The sequence below is a fragment of the Entelurus aequoreus genome, linkage group LG15, assembly GCF_033978785.1.
Source record: "Entelurus aequoreus isolate RoL-2023_Sb linkage group LG15, RoL_Eaeq_v1.1, whole genome shotgun sequence".
Lineage (NCBI taxonomy): Eukaryota > Metazoa > Chordata > Actinopteri > Syngnathiformes > Syngnathidae > Entelurus > Entelurus aequoreus.
The window spans coordinates 26,410,138-26,434,755 of NC_084745.1; the positions used below are offsets into that span (position 1 = coordinate 26,410,138).

At 38.1% G+C, this 24,618-nt stretch overlaps 1 protein-coding gene and 1 long non-coding RNA gene across 6 annotated transcripts in view; one reads left to right on the forward strand and one right to left on the reverse strand.

The window, feature by feature from the left end:
• On the forward strand, positions 1-23,467 carry shrprbck1r (sharpin and rbck1 related). Of its 5 annotated transcripts, none has more exons than XM_062021133.1 (15): positions 1-661; positions 3,181-3,355; positions 3,470-3,535; positions 3,771-3,912; positions 10,635-10,725; positions 10,796-11,087; positions 11,167-11,264; positions 14,372-14,542; positions 14,854-14,898; positions 16,818-16,978; positions 17,085-17,196; positions 19,079-19,258; positions 19,344-19,442; positions 19,513-19,656; positions 22,718-23,467. In XM_062021133.1, the coding sequence occupies exons 1-15, from the start codon at positions 380-382 to the stop codon at positions 22,796-22,798; spliced, it is 2,139 nt and encodes a 712-aa protein (XP_061877117.1). In that variant the 5' UTR covers positions 1-379; the 3' UTR covers positions 22,799-23,467. The 5 variants fall into 5 exon arrangements, with proteins under 5 accessions (XP_061877117.1, XP_061877119.1, XP_061877120.1 ...); XM_062021135.1 differs by having other exon boundaries at positions 1-251; XM_062021136.1 differs by having other exon boundaries at positions 1-242.
• Positions 21,783-24,618, reverse strand: part of LOC133629974 (uncharacterized) — a 16,320-nt gene continuing 13,484 nt past the window's right edge. Inside the window, exons 2-3 of the long non-coding RNA XR_009821175.1 lie at positions 21,927-21,981; positions 21,783-21,833 (exon numbers count right to left, since the gene is read on the reverse strand). This is a non-coding gene — a long non-coding RNA (uncharacterized LOC133629974). The remainder of the gene's footprint in view (positions 21,834-21,926; positions 21,982-24,618) is intronic.

Consider the following 24,618-nt stretch of genomic DNA (forward strand, 5'->3'; position numbering starts at 1 on the left):
GCCACCTTGTACTCTGTCGCGCAAGTAAACAAGGCGAAGAAGACGAAGCAGTACATGACAGTCGAATCCGAAAGGTCGCTGCCACTTCTTCGGGAATAGTTTTGTTTTTGTTTTTAAGCTCGACGTTGAAGGGGACAACGTACTCATCCGCGTTCAAGTAGTGGCAGGATATATTCAGAAGAGGCAACGATTTGGCGGTGGATGAATTGACACTTGACAGGCAGCCTACGCACTTGCTTCCTGTTAGTGAGGTGATATTATGTCCAAAGGTCCTACTTTGTTTCCGACATAGCGTAATGGAGGACTGAACAAGAGTAGACGTTTTAAGTGTGGTCTCCGTTCTATCCGTGTGTCTTTTCTACATGCGTCCCGTGACAGTATGTCACTGAGCTCGGCCGGGTGGACCGCCAATCTCTCGGCGGAGCAACGCGCGCCTCCGCCTGTGCGGAATATTGGAGATCGGCAGCAGTCAGAACCGAACTATCAAACCGTCCTCATGTCGGTTAGGGTGTCGTTGTGCCATTCCGGTATTCGGCCTCTACGTCTTCCGGGAGCAGGTGGTAGTGAGTCACTTCGCCTACAGCTCAGTATGGACGCGGGGAAGTCCGGGGAATTCCGCCTGTCTCTTCTAGACTGCAGCAGTCGGGACGGTGGGAGCGTGGTGAGTTCGCGGGCATGCATCACAGTAGGATTTTAGCGTTATTTGTCGTGGTGTGCTTTTGTTCGTATTGTTTGTATTTCCATCCATCCATTTTCTACCGCTTATTCCCTTCGGGGTCGCGGGGGGCGCAATGTGCAGCAACATCAAAAAGTTAAAAGTACCAATGATTGTCACACACACTAGGTGTGGTGAAATGTGTGCTCTGCATTTGACCCATCCCCTTGTTCACCCCCTGGGAGGTGAGGGGAGCAGTGGGCAGCAGTGGTGGCCACGCCCGGGAATCATTTTTGGTGATTTAACCCCCAATTCCAACCCTTGATGCTGAGTGCCAAGCAGGGAGGTAATGGGTGCCATTTTTATAGTCTTTTGTATGACGTGGCCAGAGTTTGAATTCACAACCTACCAATCTCAGGGCGGACACTCTAACCACTGAGAAAATGGCTGCACCAGATTTAGCACCATGCTAATTTCCATCTGTAGTTCTTTTATGGTGCATTTAACATCCACAATAAAAAAATTACACAGGATTGAAAATACACAACAATATTAAAATTACATAATGATATACAATTTAAAATGCAAGAACAATACATAGAGTGTATGTGAATTACAAATCAGTGGGCGGTCAAGTTACAGTATTTTAGCAGCTTCATTTAAAGTGCAGAATAACATGCACCTGGGGATAGGTTGATTGGCAACACTAAATTGGCCCTAGTGAGTAAATGTTGTCTGTCTATCTGTGTTGGCCCTGTGATGAGGTGGCGACTTGTCCAGAGTGTACGCCACCTTCCGCCCAAATGCAGCTGAGATAGGCTCCAGCACCCCCGCGACCCGAAAGGGACAAGCGGTAGAAAATGGATGGATGGAAGTATATAAAGTGCAGCAGTTTTTATCAAAGTCCACAAACAGTGCAGTAGCCATCAGATGATACCCATAAGGGTGTCATTCGATAGTTACTGTATATACCCCATTGATATTGCATACATAAAAAAGTTTGCGATGTTACAAGATTGGAATGGTACTCAGAGATTTTGAGTTTTTACCATTGGTTATGACATCTGGAATGCGCCATGTGGATTGTGCTCAAACTTTTTTTTTCACAGAAGTTTATTTCAACAATTTTGTGGCGCAAGTGAATAATTGTCAAGGTAGGAATCTTAGCTTGGCTGAAGGAAGACTGCTCTTTAGATAGAATAGATAGGATGCCTTATATTGTCACTATACAGAGGTACAATGAGATTAAAAGCAACTCCAGTATCAGTGCGACAGTCTATAAATATGCAAAATATAGGAAGAAAAGAAATAGCGCAAAAGGAGGTAAGGTGCACAGTCCAGTCCTGAGAACAATTGTTCAGAATGTGTTGTTTACAGGAATAAATATACTATATACATATATACAGAAGCATTCAGATTGTGCGTGGAAAGTAAAAATTGCACACAGAGAGGTGCTAAACTATAAAATCAGTGCCTATGAGAGTTCACCGTGGTTATGGCTTTAGGGAAAAAACTGTTCTTGAGTCTGTTTGTCTTAGACCTGATAACCCTGTGGCGCCTTTCTGAGGGCAGCAGGTCAAACAGGTCAGAGCCAGGGTGGGCGCTGTCGTTGATAATGTTTGTAGCTCTGCTGAGGCAGCGGGAGGTGTAAATGTCTATCAGGGAGGGGAGAGGGCAGCCGAGGATCCGCTGTGCTGCCTTTACCACTCTCTGGAACATCTCCCTGTCTGCTGCGGTGCAGCTGCCGTACCATGCTGTGATGCAGTATGTCAGCAGGCTCTCAATGGATGAGCGGTAGAAGTGCTTTAATGCTCTTTAAGGAGAATATAGTAGAGGCTCGATCAAACTGTAAAGCAGGTCACTACACAGGACGCCACCCACAGTTATAGTGTCAGAGATGGAAGTGATAAAAAGGAAACATGTAACAAGATAAGTACACACATAAAAACAAGGGAACACACCAAACTTGACACGGAAAGCCTTAACAAAGCAACTTTGAAAGTAAATAACACATCAAAGCCTGAGCTCTAAACCAGGGGTCTTCAGCGCTTTCCAGGCCAAGGACCCCCAAACTGGCAGAGAGACGGAGCAGGGACCCCTTACTTACATATCCTGTATATAATTGTATTTTAGACTAAAACTGTCCTAAAGGCACCTTTATGTTATTGTTCAATAATAAGACATCAGTACCACTGTAGTGTTTTTAAAAATTTGCTGCAAAAAAATTTTGTCTCCCAAGATTTGAACTGAACTCAGGCTGAGCAGACCTGTCTTAGGTGTTGTCGAGCAAGTTATTTTTACATTCTAATGGACTGTGATAACAAACCATACATGCCTATGTGATGTTGAGTTTTGTTTTTTTTAGACGATACTTGAGCTCTGACACGCACAACATTTTGTCATACTTAAAATAGGTGTGTGCTTGGGTGTGATCCCAATTCCCATACCAGTGAGTGATACTGCTATCTGAGAGCTACATGAAACCATATTAGATCAGCCATTTTATTCTCTCTCTCTGTCCTTAGACTATCGCCGAGTACGATCTGAGATCCGTTAACTATGAGGTGAAAACACCAAAATGCCACGAGCTGAGTCTGGCAGCACCCCCGCATGACCGCATCAATTTCAACTTTAGTTGCGAGCAGGAGGCCCAGCAGTGGGCCACTGTGATGATGACATCACTAAGAGAAGCACACATAGGTCAGTCACACCCCGCCCCCTCCACCTTTTTTAGACTTGTATCAGACTTCAGACTATATCTGAAGTATATCAGATTTATATCACGTGCTTAATTTTTGTTTTTTATCCTCTAAGCATCTCCTGCTGAAGATATTCCAGAGTGCTCCCAGCTCCAGGATGCCACAGCTTTGCAACACTTGGGTGTGTACCTATCACTTACCTCACATTTGATACACCTATTAGATCTAGAAAGTAACGGATCACCTCTTTACTCATTTGTCATTCATCCATTGAATCATTGTTAGCCCCCTGTCCCCGTAGTGGCTGTTTGGAGGTATGCCAACATCCTCCATACACATATGCCTGGTTTCTCTCCTAAGTGGGCCGTTCTGTGTTTTGCGTGTGCATGTTTTGGTGTGCGTGTATCCATCTGTAGAGGACACGTGCATGGAGCTGACCCGAGCTATCGAGGCCGGCGACATGAAGGCGGCCTCCGTCTTTGCTGCCACGCTTTGTCACCAACATGCCGCACTAAAGATCCAGCCCTCTGCACGACAATGTGGAGACACCGACATCAGGTAGCTAGTTTGTTTACACTCCTCTATGTAAATATTATTTGTTTAGGGGTGTCCCAATAAGAATATAGGTAATATATATATTAGGGCTGTCAAAATAAAAACATTTCGATATGATATCGAATTAAAATATTTAATCGGGATTAATTTCATTTTGTTCATAGTTAACTCAAAATTAATCGCGATTAACCGCAGGGAGGTATAATTTTTCAGCATTAATAAGTGTACCCAAGACAGATCCTTTTCGGGGGGGGCGGGCTATCCTAGCTGTAATCTGTTATATTTCTACCTGAATAAATGCGTCTGATATTCTGTACATTACATGTTGTACAAGTACAAGTTTTTCCAAACAATTCCCTTAACGATTTCGGCGGGCAGGGATGACGTCATCACACAACTTGCGTAGTGACGTCAGACAGCAACATGGTGCCCACGGCGGCAAAACGCTCAAGTCTTTTTTACAACATATTATCACAGCTCGACTTGTAATAATTGCAAGGCAGCTATTTCATCAAGATGACATGCGAGTAATATGCTGAAACATTTGAACATACAGAATGCTGTAACTATAAATCAATGTCGCATTTTTTAACCGCGTTGACCCCATACCAAGTAGCAGCATTCATCTGCCGGAATTACAACAGGTACTAACAAAAACCTGTCTATAATGTTAGCGTGATTATTTGTAACATTTAAATGACTGCCTTCTAATTTAGTTGAGTCTCACAAGAGACAGATTCTGACTGGCTCTGAGGCGGGCAGTACTCCAGTTCACATCTGCCGCTAGAGACGAATGTCACGGAGCAGCGACTAAGTTTGTGGTCAAAAGCTTGCAACCATTTTCCACAGTAGACGCTCCTTTTGAATGTTCAATTGTAGTCAGAGAAAAGTTGCATTTTTTCCTTCAACCAGATTTTCACTCAGTCATTATATTATACAGGTGAAACTCAAAAAAATGAACTTGTAAATGTTTATTCATGTCAACAATTCAACTTCAAATGTGAAACTAACCTTTGATATTAATTCATTACATGCAAAGTAAAATATATCAAGATTTTATTTATTATGATTTTGATAATCATGGCTCAGTGTTTAAAACCCCACATTTTCTGAGATTGTCAATTCAAAGTTTTTATAAGATTAGAGCCATAATCATCAAAATGATATCAAAAGAAGGCTTGTCATATCTCACTTTGCATGTAATGAGTTAACATCACATGTTACTAAATGTTATTCTTGAGTAAATTCCACTTATTTATTTTGTTAAATTCTACAGAATTATATATATTTCTTATATTCTTTTTTTTTTTTAAAGTACCTTTTTTTTCTATGCTATGTATTTTAATGAATGAATGAATGAATGAATGAAATAAGTTTATTTCGGTCATAAAATCAACCATTAACTATTTTGTGTGACCAGTTTAAGAGTACAAATTATACATATATAACAATCATACACATTTACACACAAAAGGAAAAGAAAAGAAAAGAAAAAGCATGACCGAAAAAGGAATAGGCTGAAGCCAAGGCTTATATTTGCCTATCCTATACCTTCACTGAAAATAAGATTACCTGGAACATCAACATTAAAAACAAAAACAAAAAAATCAATGGGATGAAAGTTAACGTTGCTATATTTTATAATTTTCAATTATTTCACCTTTCAATGTTTTCTTAAACCTTAACAAAGAAGTACATGTCTTCAGCTCATCACTGAGCTTGTTCTACCATTTAACTCCTAAAACTGAAATACATCTGTATTTTATATTCGTTCTTGCTTTGCCTATTTCAAAAATCAATATCCCCCGTAAATTATAGTTTTCTCCCCTTAATTGAAATAACCTAAGAATACAAGCTGGAAGGCTGTTGTTCTTTACTCGAAACATAATTTCCATTGTTTTTAAAAACACAATATCTGAAAATTTTAACACATTAGAATTTATAAATAATGGATTGGTACGTTCATAGTAGCACGCTTTGTGTATTATTCTAATGACCCTTTTTTGAAGTTTAATTATTGGGTCTACGTTTGTTTTATAAACATTTCCCCAAAACTTCAACACAATATGTTAAATATGGAAAAATAAAAGAATAATATAACATATGCAGACATTTCTTATTCAACATCTGTTTTACTTTATAAAGAATAGCAATGGATTTGGATATTTTTCCCTTTATATATTCAATATGTGGTTTCCAACATAATTTATGATCAATTATTATTCCCAAGAATTTAGTTTGATATACTCTATCAATTTCCACTTGATTTAATTTAAATTTTGCTTCACAATTTGTCCTTGCACCACTAAACACCATAAACTTAGTTTTCTTATCATTTAATGATAACGTATTATCAAACCATTTTTTTAGCTGAATCAACTCAACCTCTATTATCCTCAAGACTTCCTTCAAGTCTTCTCCTGAACAATATACATTTGTATCATCTGCAAACATAATAAATTTCAAATTATTAGACACTGAACAAATATCATTTAAATATAGTAATTTGTTGAAAGGACTAGTTGGTACAATCCCTGGGGACTCTGCATGGCAGGGGCGTCCTCCTCCCTGAGCCAGGCTTGCACCTGACCGCATACCTAAGTGAGGCTAGGTGACACTGCTGGGAGGCTTTTCCACCATTGGGACACATCTTCAGTTGTGTATAAATAACTTAGGTCCCAATACCGAGCCTTGTGGCACCCCACAAGTTACTCTTCTTGGCTGTGATTTAGTCTTATTAATTTCCACATATTGAGATCTATTGCTTAAATAACTACTTAACCACTGTTGTGAAACACCTCTTATGCCATAGTTTTCCAACTTTTGCAGAAGTAAGGAATGATCGATTGTGTCAAAAGCTTTACATAAGTCAATAAATACTCCCAACGGTGTGTTGCTTCTTTTCTATTGCTGTAGCTACGTTTTCTACAAAGTCCATCACTGCTTGGGATGTAGATCGATTACTCCTAAACCCATACTGCTGATCATTCAGTAGCTCATGTTTGTCAATGAACTTATCAAGTCTATTTACAAATAATTTCTCAAGAATTTTTGCAAATTGAGGTAGTAGAGACACAGGTCTATAATTTGAGACTATGTGTTTATCGTCATTTTTATAAATCGGAATAACTTTACCAATTTTCATTTTGTCAGGAAAAGTTCCAGTTGATAAAGATTTATTACATATATAAGTAAACGGCTTCAGGACACAATCCACCACTTCTTTAACAAGTGACATATCCACATTGTTACCATCGACAGATTTTTTGTTTTTAAACTTTCTGACCACTTCTAACACATCACTTTCACAAACTCCGCCAAGAAACATTGAATTTTTAATGTCAGATACACGCTTTAACTTTTTCTCATCATTCATATTAAAATTTATATTTTTTGCCAAATTTGGGCCAACATTCACAAAAAACTTATTGAATTCCTCAGCTATTTCTTCTATATTTTCAATAATTTAGTTGTCATCTTTTACCAGATAAGCTGTACAATCCTTTTTGCTGGACTTTTTAATCATAGTATTAAGCAGGTTTCAATTATATTATTTTTATGTTTATGCAGCAATTGTTCATAATAGTTTTTTTGTTTCAGCCTCATGATACATGTCAATCTGTTTTTATACTTTTTATATGTGTCCTCATTTTCCGTTGTTCGATGCTTAATAAATTCCTTGTAAAGCCTTTTTTTTTTTTTACAGGCTTTTACTAAACCCCCTGTTATCCATGGTTTCTCCCTCTTTTTAGTATTTTGCTTATATTCTCTCAATGGACAATGACGATCATAAAGTGTCAGAAATATATCCAGGAATGTATCGTATGCTTCATTAGTATCCTCCACAAAAACATTTTGCCAATCCTGATTTAAAAGATCAGCCTTGAATGCCTTAACTGCTTCTGGTGATTTTATTCTAACAAAGTTATTTATTTGTCTTTTTGTTTGTAAGTTTGGCTCCTTGTTCATTTGCATCACTGTAAAGACAGGCAAGTGACCACTTACATCAGTCACTAAGAGTCCACTTTTTCTATTCCCATCAAATACATTTATAAAAATATTGTCAATCAGTGTTAAGCTGTCCTTTGTTATTCTGCTAGGTTTTACAATTAGTGGAAAGAAACTCAAGCTAAACATAAGATCAACAAAATCAGTAGTTTTCATCTGATCATTAAATTTCATCAAATCAATGTTGAAGTCACCACAAATCAAAATCACCTTATCATTATGTCTTTCATATAACTCAAACATGTTCTTATTAAATTGATCAATGCATGATCCTGGAGTTCTATAAATACAACTAATTAATATGTTTTTGGATCTTTCAACACTGATTTCAATAGTTACTCATTCCATCAGATTGTCAATAGCAGTTGTCATGTCAGCAATCACCCTACATTTGAGAGAGGACATTACAAACAATACAACACCACCTCCCCTTTTGTTCATCCTGTTTTGCCAAAACATTTCATATCCCTCTAATCCATCCAGTAATTCCTTACTATCACTCAACCAAGTCTCTGAAATTGCTATTATGGTAAACCTTTGCTGTATTTGTTTAAGATACTCTTTAATTTTGGAAAAGTTACTGTAAAGACTCCTGCTGTTGAAATGAATCACAGAAAAGCCTTCCATTTTAACATTTGAATTAAACTGTTCGTCAGTATAATACTCACAGTCCACATTAGAGTCCTGATAGAAATGAATATCTGGGTCAATGTTATTTTCTAACTCATAGCATTTATGATCATGAAAGTCAAAAGACTTGAATTTTGTGCAGCTCATTTGTTCTTCCATCATGTTGCTTGTCCACACTGTTTCTCTGCACACAGTACACAACCAACAAGGAACATTTCCCCACTATTCCACTTGTTTATCATCATCATCTTTTTCATTTATATTGTTCAAGTTCCTTCAAGTCTCTGACCACTAATACCCTTGCTTGTTCTGGTGGACCATTCAATCTAATCATTACTTAAAGTTCCTTGTCCATGTGTCCTGGATTCGCTTTCCCTTTTTCAAGATCCTGGCTTGTCTTGCAATTTTTGCGTTTCTCTTTGTGAGATGCTCATTTACATACACTCCTGTGCCTTTCAAATTTTTTCCCAGCTTAAGCATTTCAATTTTATGTTTTCTACTCACAAAACGGATGATGATGTTGGATCTGTTGTTTTGTTTCAGTGGAATGGTGTGGCATGCAGCTATACTTGAACTGCATACAGGAATTATTTTGTTATTGAAGAAGTTGATGACTTGCTGCTCAAGTTTGTGCAGTTCACCTCTTGGTGCACCTTCTCCCTCCTTGTCACCTGCTGTGATCCTTGCATAGGAGCGGTGGCTTGTCTCAAGCCCAGAAATCACCAGGTCATCCATCCTCGAGTACTGCTCTAGATCGTCCACTCTTCTTTCAAGTTCTTCAATCTTCTTGTCTTTGTCTTTGATAATTGCCTTCAGCTGCTTAATTTCATCAATTAAGTCCAGAAGGCCCGTTTGCTTTTTTGCTACTTTGCTCAGTTCCTCTGACATGAAATTCAGAGACTTTTTCACCTCCTCCATTTCTTCTGCTAACTTCTTAGTCGCCATTGTATAGTGAGGAAAACTATTTTTAGAATCCAGTTGATCTTTCAAAATACTTTCTGATTCCAGGCAATCCAGTATTGATGGCGTGTCAGTGCATTGAAGCACATGTCATCAAAAAGTCTCCAACAAGTCCAAAATCACAAAAATGATCCGGCAGTTTGATGTTTATCTTCCTTATAAACATGAAGATGTTGCTCTGCTGGATGGATGTCAACTTATTTTCAAGCTTTTTCATGAATTGTTGGAGCTGTGTCCCCCAGTGCATCTAGCCGGCAGCCATCATTTGCCTCTTAAGACCTCACTGTTGACTTTGTAAGGTGATGTTACCTCTAAACTACACAAAATTGATGCTAATCCACCTTTTTGCTCTCTTTTTTCAAACTAAAAAACAATAAGAGAACCGATAAAGAACTGAATCATTAGGCAGAATCGAAAGTGGAATCGGAACCAGAAAAATCTTATCACTTCCCATCCCTAATTCTAATACATTTCAACCTTTGAGTCTGTATCTGTAATATGCAACTATAATTATTTGATACTTGTTTATATTGACAAATGTTGTGTTTTAGACTGCAATATTGTTCGATTTAGAGACTCTTTATTACGTATATTTAGCTTGTGTGCTTAGCTGTTTTGTAGCTGACAACTCCTACTTTAATAGCTTACAGCCTACCATGTTTACATTTTGTAAAGGATTTGACTAAAATAGAAGAAGAGAACAACCTTGTGAGCTTATTGGGGGATATTTGGATGTTAACTGGCCTGTCCAGCTTAGCACTAGTAAACAAGCTGCATGACTGCTTGTATCCGAGTGCTTACATCTGAGTTTTTAAAATACAAGCTGATATAATCCGATACTGGTTTTTTTTGTGATACTGGACAAATACCAGTATCAGTTTGGGCACCCCTATTACTAGTAACATTTGCTGCCATCTTGTGACCATATGGTGATACTACAATGACAACTTCCAGCCACAAGCCGCAAATAATGATACATTGTTGATAGTTTTTCACTTCTACATCGTTCTGTTGTCTACTTAGTGCATTTGTGTTTATATTTGTAAGTGTTTGTACCTCTTAAATTGGATGTCATTAAGGTTGTTGCACCATACAATTGCATTTTCTACAATGTCTTTGCTTGACAGATTGGCTGTTATAGTTGAGGATTCTTCTTCGTCGTGTTGCGTCACCATGAAAGTCTGTCCTTCTATGACCACTGCAGCCTTAAAACAACAGGTCAGTCTCTTATCTTTGTGTTCGCGCCAATTTTTGCCACATTACAGTTTTGAGTGTTTATCCTCCTTAGATGTTCCTAGAGTACAGCTTTCACCCGCGGGTGCAGCGCTGGGTGATCGGCCAGTGCCTGTGCGCCAACCATCGCTCCCTGGCTTCGTATGGCATTCGCCAGGACGGTGACACGGCGTTTGTGTACATCGTCTCAGCCCGACACGCTCGCCTTACCCTCCAAGACCAGGAAAGTGCTCTCCTCGCCAGCTCTCCTCCTTCTTTGACTTCCCTCCCTCACGCTACTCCAAACAGCACGTCGGCACAAGAAAAGAGACCTTACAACACTTTGCCCACACATAACCACGCTATTGGTGAGTGGCACTATTAAATTTGAATGTAGGACTTGCAGATGAAGTGTTTTTGTGACATGTTACATTTATTTCTGCAAAGAATCCCAGAAAGAAATCCCCAGTGAGGTCAAACATGTCTCCAATGAGGAGTTTTGTCAACTACATGAAGCACTGAAACCAAACTCAACCTCTTCTCAGGTACTAGCCACAACATTAAGTATAGCCACACACTCTGAAGTAATACACTAGAAGAGCTGTATTTGCAAAGAAAACATTTTTCATAGACTACCGTGGCTTTTTTTTTAGCTATACCTGTGACACAAAATACAGCAGTGACCTGAATATAGGACGCTAATTTTATTCCAGAAAAAAACGCCCCAAATAGTTGTTTTATATTTACAGTAGGGATGGTGCCAGTCTATCGGCCACTGATCAGTATCAGCCAATTTTTTTGAAAAAATATGTGATCACCATTGCCGATTATTACCTTTAAATGCCTATAACGTAAGTTGTTACCCTAATATTGTACTTATTTCTAGTACCACCGGCTGACAAGCCAGCAGCTAATTGTTTATCTCCTTACATAGTTTGTAGTCGCTCCTCGAAGTGAATGATAATCACCTACCTTACGGCAAATAAACAGTATTTCTTAATATCTTAGGTATCATTATCATTCATTAGAACAAGGTTAAACATGTATGAGCGGGAGAAGGCATGCTGATAGCTAAGCTAACCGCTAAAATAGCTAGAAAAAAACTGAAGAAATAAGTACAACATTTATCATGGGTCCCCTTTAAGTGTGCAGGGTGTTTATTAGAGGAGGCATTTTTTGTCTACTATGTTACCTATTGTTTACGTTTCTGTGAGTGTGAGAATGCTAGTGTCCCTGCAGTGTCAAAGACAGTCAATGACTGACAAGATTTCATTCCGCTATAGGTAGCTCTAAAGGTTATATTTACCATATATTATTCAGGACTAAATTAAAAAAATGTGTCAAAGGTGATTCAATTTACCAAATGGTTTGGTGTCAATAGGTTATCCTTAAAGGGGAACTGCACTATTTTTAAAATGTTGCCTATCATTCACAATCATTATGAAAGACATGACAATGGATGCATTTTTTTAAATGCATTCTAAATATTAGATAAATGCAATCAAAAGTCCGCTTACAATGGGGATTTTGGGAGCTGCTCAATTCTGCCTATTAAGCCCTTAAAAACAGCCAAACACCTCCATTAGGGTTTTATATACATGATGTAAGTATAAATGTAATATAGTAATAGGCACATTTATAATAATATTGAATATTTATGTATTTTGATTATTTTAGGCATACGCAGTGCAATAATTAAAAAAAACGCATCATTGCGATGTTCGCATTTATTTTTCTTCATCACTGATTATTAGTCACTGCAGATTTCATGAGAGCCACCAAACATAATGAAACATCACATACTGTGTAACGTCTGCTGTCATTAGGATGCAGACTGCTGGGATGTTCATATATTTTATTTTTGATGAACGTTTCATAATCCTCGTGAAGAAACGGGGGTGGGGGGAGTGGGAGTGCAGGGGGGACCAAGCATCTTTTCGTGTCATCCTTACCATTTCCAGGCCCTAATGGCTGTCAAACTGTACCAACTTGTCGGTGTACGTCCTCAGCCATCTACTTTTCAAGTGAGAGGCATGATTTATGATCTACAATAAACTTCCAAGGAGCAGGGAAGCGAGGAAACAGCTGACCACTTAATGTAAACACAGGGACACAGGGCAGAGATCACATCGCCGCTTTAGTTTGTCTGCGTTAGTGCTTATAATAACAATATCACTAATACTTGGTTAATATTCAAGTCACAAAATGTAAATGGAGTATTGTTGGCGCTTTTTGAATGGTTATTGATTGGATTTTATTTGCAAAATAAATTGGCTCGGCTGTAAGCGGCCTTTTATTTACCTTTTTATTAAATATTTAGAATGCATTAAAAAAAATCCATCCGTCGTCATGTCTTTCATAATAATTATTAAGGATAGGAAAAATTCCAGAAATAATACAGTTCCCCTTGAAGAACTTGTAAAATTAAGTTTTGTACAAACATTTTGTATTGCTACTTCACTTATGGTAAAGGAATTGTTAAATAAAAATGTATTGTATATTTTGTATAATTCACTAATTTGTCCATATCTCACATATATATTTACATGTATACAGGGAACCCTTAACCCCAATATTTAAACAGTTAAACTTATAATTATAACCTAAAAGGAACTGAGATGTATTAAAAATCTATATTTAGAGCAGCAACAATGGAAATATGCATCTCAATCAAAGGTGTTAGTTCATGGAACAGACTTGACAGTGGTACAAAACAATGTCATTCTGTATTTAAAAAATATGTAAAATCATGATGAAAACATATGACTTTGATGTACAAACCCTGATGTATTTGCGGATGTTTTTGGCTTAAATAGTCCACTGGGTTGACTAGCTAATATTGTGTTTTAATTTTTTTCATTCGTGATGTATTTTAATATTGTATCAATTATTGGATGGAACTCTCGCTAGTGTTTTTAACAATCATTTTCTGCAAAAATGTGAGTCTCTCAATAGCTTTTTGAACTAAACTGCCAGTTGAATAGCCCAAATGATGAAAAAGAGAACACCTAAAATGAAACCTTGAGGAACACCACTAGTATAACTAATGAAGTTGAACAAATGACTACTGACTGCATCTGAAGTAAACAAGCTACAGCAACACTTTGTTTACATGAATCACATTATGAAAATCACATTATGAAAAACAATTGTAACTGCCAAAATGGGGAAGACTTAAAGGGGAGCCTTGGTTGGTAGAGTGGCCGTGCCAGCAACTTGAGGGTTCCAGGTTCGATTCCCGCTTCCGCCATCCTAGTCACTGCCGTTGTGTCCTTGGGCAAGACACTTTACACACCTGCTCCCAGTGGCACTCACACAGGTTTAAATGTAACTTAGATATTGGGTTTCACTATGTAAAGCGCTTTGAGTCTCTAGAGAAAAGCGCTATATAAAAATAATTCACAATTCACCTTGAGGAACACCTTAGTTATATAAATCACAAGTTTGGATCCCAGTGTTCTATTTTTGCTAGCAGGGTTGAAATATCAATTCAAGAATCTGCCAATTAGTTTACAGTGGTCCAAGTTCCTCCATACAACAGGAGCAGTTTGGTGTTTGTCTCGCATGTTTTGAACTGAACTCAGGCCACCAGTTAAATAGCCATGATATAGATAGAACAAACATAAAAAATAAAACTGCACTTCTCCTTTAGGGTTGGTCGTGCCCTTCTTGCACTTTCATCAACAAACCGACGTGGCCAGGCTGTGAGATGTGCAGTGCGGACCGCCCTGATAATTACGTCGTTCCAGGTGGTTACCAGCCGGACACAGTGGAACTCCGACGGCTCCAGCAGGAAAAGGAGGCCATTCGACAGTACAAGCAAGTAGGAAAACACACTAGAGCTACCAACATCTTCCCTCCACCAACAACTTGTCTTGGAAAATAGCACAAATGTAAAAATACATTGTTTTTAGACACAATTTGCATGTTTAAAAATTTTTGCGCACCATATAACAACAACACTTTTTATCAAGTACCAATTTGGCGGCAGTATCTGTTCAAATGTAAACGATACCCATCTCGAGCTGCGCGCGTGCTCCCCCTGTACATTTAGGGGGACACACAGCTGCAGCAGGAAGTGGCGACAAAACCTCAGCGCTGATTCTCTTCTCTTCTGTCTCTGTTTTTCTAAAGGAGAAGGAGAGAAGAGAGGACCTGAGGAGTGCAGGCGCTCAAAACGTACTACTCTTTAACGTGGACCTGGACTAAACAAATACACATGCGCCATATTTACTATTTATTATTGTTGGATCAATCATTTTATTAATATTATTGTTATTAAGGGTAATACATATATGATATAACAACTGTTGCTGTGTCAGCATTGTCGCAGTACACTTATGTAAGAGGGCGGTGGATTGGTGGTTGATACCAGAGTTAGTATCACTATATAATCAATACAAGAGTAATTAGATTGGTATTTTTATTTGCTCAATTATTTTGTTGTTTTTGAGCATGTTTACAAACTCAGGGAATAATTCGTTGAACACAGGAGGACTTTGATGGCAAAAAACTAAAGATTTAAAGGGGTCATATGATTTATTTTCTACATTTAAAATATGTCCTTGTGGTCTACATAACATATAATGGTGGTTCTTTGGTCAAAATGTTACATGGATTATGTTTTACAGACTATCTTCAAGGTTTTTTCTGTCCATCTTTTTAGGATACGCCGTTTTGTGTGTCTTATTTCCATGTCTTCTCCCCGTCAGCCATGTTGTGGTTTTTAGCGCTTCTATATGGAGTCTACTGACAGATATAATTTAGAACTATACGCTATTTTGTATTAGAAATGGCAACATCAGAGGATGCATTTGCACGTATGAGCCAGTCTGCCCCTACAGCGTCAGACTACAATGGCGGATTGGCGCAAAGCTCTTCGGATAAAACTTTACCATGTATGGGGATATCCGCTGACAACACCTATGTGGAAAAATGTCAACACTGAGGCAAATTCCAAATGGGATGAAGGCAAAATTGTTTTTTAAAAATATCCCCTCCATGGTTTGAATTCACATTTTCGGGACTTATGCAGATACCAAATACACAAAAACAGGTACCAGTAGGTAAGAAAAGTTGGTTTTGCATAATAGGTCCCTTTTAAATGAGTAGGAGATAGTAGCTTTTACCTATGTTTAGTTATTGTGTACTATTGACTTTGTTTTGTTCAAACAGTGTACGTACAAGGATCTGGTTTAAATATTGTTTATTTTGTTAAACTGTCAGTAGCACTCAACATAAATAAATGGAAAAATTCACATTTAATGTGATCGGTATTGGTGTAGGCCGATGTCACTCAGCAGTATGAATCCCTGATCGGAACATCCCTAATTATTATTTTATTTTATATTGTTTGTCCAGAGAATTAGGAAGGAAGGATACTTCATTGTCATTGCACAAGTACAAAATTGTTTTTATTTTCAGTACAGACCCGTCCAAGAGGAGACATCTATTATGGAGTAAAAAAAAAAAAAGTATGGAAGGCTCAGTGTGGGGCCAGGAAAAAAAACTATGGCCTCGATCAACAAATTACAACAAAGAAACCACAACACAAGACTTGCAACGGGGGCGGGGGGTTATGATGCTGCAGCCCTTCTGGCGTGGCTCCAGCCATCTGTCAATTAATGAATGAATGGTCTGAAATGGTCAACTATGAAAATAAATGTGTTGTCTTGGCCTTGCTGTGAAAATGTCCTCTATATATATATATATATATATATATATATATATATATATATATATATATATATATATATATATATATATATATATATATATATATATATATATATATATATATATATATATATATATATATATACACACAATCGGGACCCAATTATTACCATTTAGATAGGTATTTCTTACTGTCTTACATTTTTTGTAACATATAAGCACTTTTGAAGCCATTAATCATTAGAATATACAGTACAGTATTAGCCCCCTGTTGATGTTTGCACTGTCTCAATGTACAGAAACCAACCAAAATGATGATAATAAAAATATGTATGCTGTATCTATATCTTGGGCCTTTGTGTCTGAGTATGCCTTGTTGCGTTGATGTAATGCACACGGCGAATGAAATTACTTTGTCTCAGGTGAGAGAAGAAGAGCGCAGGGATAATTTTGCCCAGCTGCTAAGGATGGACAACCAGGATTTGGTGCCAAATCCCGAGCCTTTGGACTGCAGGATTTGCTATGTGGAGCTAAAGCCAGGAGAGGGCGCTGTACTCAGGGACTGTCTCCACTGCTTCTGCAAGTAAGAGTTTATGGTTCAAGGTTTTTTTGAGATCCAAAACAAGGCTTGACAAAGATAATGCGCACTTCATAGAAATTAGACATCTAATGTGTGTATGTTTACCTAGGGAATGTTTGCGCTCAGTCATCATGTTGAGCGAGGAGCCAGAAGTGCCCTGTCCCTACAGAGATGACACATATGCCTGTGCATGCTCCCTGCAGGAGAGGGAGATCAGAGCTGTGAGTAACACCAACGAGCACATCACATATACATATGCATAGTTACAATATGGTGCCAATTTCACGTTTCAACATGTTCGAAAGAAATAAGAAGAGGCAGAATGTATTTAATCTTACCCCTTTTCCATTGTATAGCAATTGCTAACACATTTGTACGTTCACTTCCTGTCCTCAATCTGCAACACAAATAATCAATACATTTCTTATGAATAAATATTTAAATTGTGATCCACATAATGAGGTAAATTAGATTCTAATTTTTCAGTAAGGTTCCAGATGTTTATCAGGATTCTTCTTCTTTGTACCTGGTAAACACTTAGAATTTGAACAGTTTCTTCAACTTGACCATATTAGTACTCTGTTTGCTTACCCCATTCCATCATTTAATTCCACATACTGATATGCTAAAGGTTTTAACTGTTGTGTGTGTTTACAAATGTTTTAAGTTTATTTTTCTTCATAGGGTTTGTTTCTCCTCTTTTGTTGAGAAAAATTGCTGTACATTCCTGGGTAGCAGGTTATAGTTTGCGTATACATCATTTTAGCTGTTTGCAAATACTCCAAATCATTGAATTTCAATCATTTTGATTCAATAAATAAAGGGTTTGAATGTTCTCGATAGCCAACATTATGTATAATTCCAACTGACCTCTTTTACAACACAGTTAATGAAGCCTACTTTTGTAGTTATTTCCCCATATTTCTACACAATAAGTCAGATATAGTAACACTAGCAAGCAGTAGAGAATATGGAGTGATTTTTGATTATTTAGCTTTGTTCATTATTAAAGTATTTTTGCCACCTTATGTTTTATATCAATTTACCGGTCGATCTACATTCATATCCTCATCTATGGCCATGAGCTTTGGATTATGACCAAAAAGACAAGATCACGGGTACAAGCGGCTGAAATGAGTTTCCTCCGTTGGATGGCGGGTCTCTCCTTTAGAGAGAAGGTGAGAAGCTCTTGTCATTTGGGAGGAGCTCAAAGTAAAGCCGCTGATCCTCCACGTGAGAGTAGCCAGATGAGGTGGTTCGAGCATCTGGTCAGGATGCTCCCCGGACCCCTCCCTGGTGTTTAGGGCACGTCTGGCCGGTTGAAGGCCACCGCATCCCGGTCAATGTGTCTCCTGTTACGAATAGCATTATTGTAGTTTTACTGAGATTCAATGTCGTTATTTGTCACACCATTTATTTGTCATTACCTGTGGTCTTGTATTAGTTTTGTTCTAGTTCTATATTCTTGTTGCTAGGAGAGCTGATTGTACACACCTGCTTTTTTGTGGTGATTGTCCCAATTAACCGTAGCATCTTTAAATGGCAGTTTTGCCGTCCAGTTGGTGCGGGACCATTGTTAGACTTAAGCTACTGTTAACGTTTCTCGCTTGATTTATGCTACTGTTTGCTTTGCATGTTTGATTTGCTATTCCTTCTCAGCAGCACAACTCCTTGTCTTTTAATCTTGTTTATGGAATCAAATACTTTTCTTACTTCCTGCTTCCACACGGTGGGATCACCAACCCCCTTCCAATTCATAACACATTTATTCATTTATTTTGTTACAATTGTATTACGTCCTGTGTTCTCTCTTGAACAAAATGTGGCCGTGTCGTCTGCAAATAGTACTTCCTTGAAGTCCTTTGTAACTTTGCAAATGTACTTTTGTATTGAGACTAAACAAATTTGGTCCCAGGATTAATCCTCGGGTTACGCCGCAAAGTACAGTATATTGAGAGCTGTAGACGTGTATTTACTTAGCTTCACGTATTGCTCCCTGTTGGTTAAGTAGCTTCTTACCCAGTTCAAGACCAACTCTAAGGACCAAGACTGTTCACTGTCGCATCTTCTCATAATTTCCTTCCTCTTCCCACTCTTTGGAAGTTGGTTTCACTAGAAGAGTATCAGCGCTGGCTGCAAAGAAGTTTGTCTGTGGCCGAGTCGCGATGTGAGGGCAGCTACCACTGTGCCACCGCAGATTGCCCTGGCTGGTGCGAGTACGAGGACACGGTCAACGTATACCCATGTCCTGTTTGCAAGAAGAAAAACTGCCTCATTTGCAAGGTATCAATTTAACACACCTTGTGATGCGCAGTTGATTACCATAGAATGTCCAACACAAATAATATTAAAATATTGCCTTTGCCAGGCTATTCATGAGGGGATGAACTGCAAGCAATACCAGGATGATCTCGCAGCCCGTGCTGTCAATGACTCGGCTGCACGAAGGACAACACAACTACTTCAGGTATGTCAGCTACTGTATATTCATGTAATGTTTCTATAGATGTGATATATTCTTACTATTACACCAAAAGACCCTGGTTGCGTCTGGGGAGGCAATGCACTGTCCCCAGTGTGGCATCATTGTGCAAAAGAGGGACGGGTGTGATTGGCTGCGCTGTACTGTCTGTCACACGGAAATCTGCTGGGTCACCAGAGGTCCCCGCTGGGGGGCAAAGGTAGGTTTTCCTGACACTAAGTTCTGTTTTTTGTTTACCTAGTTGTAGACATTGGATTGTCTATTAAATGAGTTAAAGGCCTACTGAAACCCACTACTACCGACCACACAGTCTGATAGTTTATATATCAATGATGAAATATTAACATTGCAACACATGCCAATACGGCCGGGTTAACTTATAAAGTGCAATCTTAAATTTCCCGCTAAACTTCCGGTTGAAAACGTCTATGTATGATGACGTCAATCGTTGAAACGGAAGTATTCGGACACATTGTATCCAATACAAAAAGCTCGGTTTTCATGGCAAAATTCCACAGTATTCTGGACATCTATGTTAGTGAATCTTTTGCAATTTGTTTAATGAACAATGAAGACTGCAAAAAAAAAGCTGAAGGTGGGATCGGTTTATTAGCGGCTGGCTGCAGCAACACAACCAGGAGGACTTTGACTTGGATAGCAGACGCTCTATCCGACGCTAGCCGCCGACCGCGATGATGATCGGGTGAAGTCCTTCGTCGCTCCGTCGATCGCTGGAACGCAGGTGAGCACGGGTGTTGATGAGCAGATGAGGGCTGGCTGGCGTAGGTGGATAGCTAATGTTTTTAGCATAGCTCTGTGAGGTCCCGTTGCTAAGTTAGCTTCAATGGCGTCGTTAGCAACAGCATTGTTAAGCTTCGCCAGGCTGGAAAGCATTAACCGTGTAGTTACAGGTCCATGGTTTAATAGTATTTCTGTCTATCCGTCCAGTCAGGGGTTTTTTTTTTTTTGTTTCTATCTGCAGTTAAGCCCGATGCTATCACGTTAGCTCCGTAGCTAAAGTGCTTCGCCGATGTATTGTCGTGGAGATAAAAGTCACTGTGAATGTCCATTTCGCGTTCTCGACCCTCATTTTCAAGCGCATATAGTATCCGAGGTGGTTTAAAATACAAATCTGTGATCCACAATAGAAAAAGGAGAGAGTGTGGAATCCAATGAGCCAGCTTGTACCTAAGTTACGGTCAGAGCGAAAAAAGATGCGTTCTGCACTGCACTCTAGTCCTTCACTCTCACGTACCTCATCCACAAATCTTTCACCCTGGCTCAAATTAATGGGATAATCGTCGCTTTCTCGGTCCGAATCACTCTCGCTGCTGGTGTAAACAATGGGAAATGTGAGGAGCCTTTCAACCTGTGACGTCACGCTACTTCCGGTACAGGAACTTCACTGTGCAACCTACTAATAAAATTCTCAATCAAACAGGCAAGGCTTTTTTTTATCAGCGACCAAAAGTTGCGAACTTTATCGTCGATGTTCTCTACTAAATCCTTTCAGCAAAAATATGGCAATATCGCGAAATGATCAAGTATGATACATAGAATGGATCTGCTATCCCCGTTTAAATTTAAAAAATTCATTTCAGTAGGCCTTTAAAGGGGAGCTGCACTTTTTGTGGGGAATTTTGCCTATTGTTCACAAACCTCATGAGAGACGAGAAGACAAAAGGTTTTTTTTTTATTTGCATTGACATATACATCGGCTCCTTCTAGGTAGCCAGCAATACAGCTAATGGGAGCAATCAATTGGTTTAAAAATGCATTTAATACTTAATTTTACGTTCCGTAACCTGTATAATAACCAAATTGTAGCGGCATTGTTTTTGTAACAGCGAACACTGAGGAATTCTCTTTCTATCATAGTAACACATCAACGTCGTACGGTATCACCTGTGAAAGCTAGCTATGGTAAGAGATAAGCTAGCTTCTACGTTGGCACGAATCGCGTTTGAGTTTGTAATGCACAACACTACGATAAAACACCAATCTGTACTGACTGAAAAACATGAACAATCATATTACAGTATCTGTAAAGTATTAGCCCTCATTTCATGTTTTGTTTGTACACAGCTAACCAGACAGCATATGCACTGTAGTTGTAATAACACGCATGGCGTGCTGCGTGTATCATTATCAATATAAAATGTGACTCACTCGATGGACAGTTTACCGTTTGGTCCAGCTGCCTGAGGATGTTTTTCTGTTGTATTTGGGACAAGCACGCCATTTATGTCAAAATAGCTTGTCTCCACATTTGCCGCTTCTTGTCATTCACTCTCCCGGCTTCCGTTTGCTCCCAACATTTCACCATCTTCTTCGTGCTCACTTCTAGAAGCAGCAGTTCATCGTCCGTATATTCAGCTTCAAAAAGATAAGGTTGTTATTCCTCATTTGTCCAAAAGTAGTCGTCTTTGTTGTTTGTTACCCAGTCTGCCATGATTAGGACACACTCACGTGTTTGTTTCCGGAAGCACGAACACACATGTTGCCAGATATCAGAAGTGCGCTGCTGTGGAAACGGAAATCAATGCGCGGAAAAAGTCAGTCTTGGAAATGATTAAAATTATCAAAATGGGAAATATTGAACATATTACATATTTTTATGAACGTGTCTGTTACTACATTATATATGGACTTGCAGGGTGTATATAAAATGTTTGATAGAGGGTTTTGAAGTTGTTTTAGAGGGCTTTGAAGGCTACAACGGTGACTCCCATTAGCTGCATCTTTCAACTGTTTTTTATCATCTTTAAAATCCTAATAAAAAATATATTTGTGTTCTTGTCTCTCATGATAAACATTCTGAATTTATTTAATCCATCCATCTGTTCATTTTCAAAATACTCTTACTCATCTCACCATATAAAATGTAATTTACTTCACTGAGTATTATTCTTTTTTTTCTTTTTTTTTATTGTGATTACTTATGGAGTATATTGTGAATAAATTGAGAACAGGAAGTGAACAAAAGTTTTAGCAACTGTTATTTAAAAGAAAAGGGGTAGGATTAAATAAGCTCTGCTTCTTCTTACTCCTTTTCAAGTATGTTGAAAAGAGAAACTGGAAATTGTGATGTATCATGTTTTATGCATGTATGTTCGAAATAAACTCAAACTCAACTCATAATGATTGTGAACAATAGGCAAAATTCCAAAAAAGTGCAGTTACCCTTTAATGCTGACATGGGACTTAATAATAAAAATTAAAAAACAATTTCAATATGTTCATTCTTATATATATTTAAGGGTCCTGGAGACACCAGTGGAGGATGCCGCTGCAATGTGAACCATCAGAAATGTCATCAAAAGTGTCAAAACTGTCACTAGAGTCTCTCGGATGGCCTTTGAACAATGACATGATTAAAGAGCATACAAAGAACAATAGCCAAAAAACGGAGGTAAATGCATAAATTACATTACATTTTCCTTCCTTTTGACACAATCAGAATTATTTTGGTCGCATACGGTGCCTTGGAAATGATTCCCTATGCAAATGTAGCCCTGTAGATGTTCAACTTGTTATACCAGAATGCAATACTTCAAACCACAGTGGCCTTCTTCAGGAAAACTGAACTTAATGTCCTTTTTGCATAGATAAAGACTTGATTATCGTACATATTTTTTTATGATTTTTGAATGGAAACAGGTTAACTATTATTTGCATTTGCGATAAAGGTAGTGTTAGAGTATACTTTTCTCATGTGCACTCACTGAATACATAATGTTAACCCCTTCCAAATCGTATTTATATTGTCATTTTAAATGGATCTTTTATTCATGTATCCACTGATAACATTTTTAATGCATGGTGTGAACTGTAATAATGTAAACAGTAGGTACTGTCAAGAAATGCACTCTGGGTAAAGATCAAATGTTTTTCCCTTAAAGATATAACTGATAAGCCATGAAAAAATGCTGTCTTAATTTATATTGAAATGGCATCAATGTGAAGTGTACTGATGTGCCTTAATGCTCATTAAATAACCTTTAGACTGAGTCACTTGTATTATTTGTCAGCATAAAGCTGCGTGTGTTGCGCTATACTGTCCTTTGGCCCGGTGGTGGTTGACTTCCAAGATGGTCTCATTTCAAAACATTTTTTGCCCCATAAGAAATACTGTAAACAAAACCTTATTATTACAAGCAACATGTATGTAATTGTCTTACAATTAAGTGTTTGCAGGTTGATGTATCCCCTTGTGGCGTTGTGTAGGTACTACTTGAATTATTACACGTGATACACATACAGTACTTTTTTGTAATAAAACAATGCTCAAGTCATGTTCCCAAAGTGTATGGTAATTCATTGATTACAAAATTCTATGTATTCATACTACTGCTATGAAAACGAGTGTATTGTTTAATCCGATTAATCACAGGGTTGCTGAGGGTTAATTTCAAGTTAATATTTAACTGAATTAATTGCGTTAAAAAATATAATCCGATTAACCCTCAGGGGACAGAGGATGACTTTTTTTTCTTTTCAGTACATTTTTGCTGTATTTGGAAGAAAGTGTTTTATTTTGCTACTCTAAAGAGGGTTTTTACCTGTTAAATAAATAAATAAAAATCGAATCGACAATACCCAGGAAGTTATTCAACAATACCCCAAAGCTAAACATGACATATTAATCCTTCATTTTTCAAAGGGCATAAAAATAATTTGGTTCATGTATCCATCCATTTTCTACCGCTTGTCCCTTTCGGGGTCGCGGGGGGTGCTGGAGCCTATCTCAGCTACATTTGGACGGTATATTTTTTTAAATTAAAATGCCAAACACGTAATGTATTTTTTTTATCTCACACCTTAAAGGCCTTTTGATCAAATTATGTCACAATTTTAATTAGTATGAATTTGCATAACGAGTTAATTTAACAATTTAAATACCTGATCAAACGGCCTTCAAAGGGGTCTAATAAAATAAAATAAAAAACAACAACATTGATATTTGTGTTGAGGATGAAGACTTGTAGAGAAATTTGAGGGGAAAAAAAATCCATCCATTTTCTTTTTTTTCTTTCTTTTTGTCCTGTCCAGCTTCTCAGGCAAATCATATAGTTGATGTAGATGCCCATATCGGCCGTTCAGATTTACTTTACATCCATCCATTTTCGACAGTTGTCCCTTCGGGTGTCGCGGGGGGCTA

What these genes read in the sequence shown, in the direction of transcription:
- shrprbck1r (XM_062021133.1), top strand. Translation starts at nt 380, where the DNA reads ATGTCACTGAGCTCGGCCGGGTGGACCGCCAATCTCTCGGCGGAGCAA. An exon ending in CAAACTCAACCTCTTCTCAG is followed by an intron (nt 11,265 to 14,371) that starts GTACTAGCCACA and finishes CTTCTCCTTTAG; the next exon opens with GGTTGGTCGTGCCCTTCTTG. An exon ending in CCATTCGACAGTACAAGCAA is followed by an intron (nt 14,543 to 14,853) that starts GTAGGAAAACAC and finishes GTTTTTCTAAAG; the next exon opens with GAGAAGGAGAGAAGAGAGGA.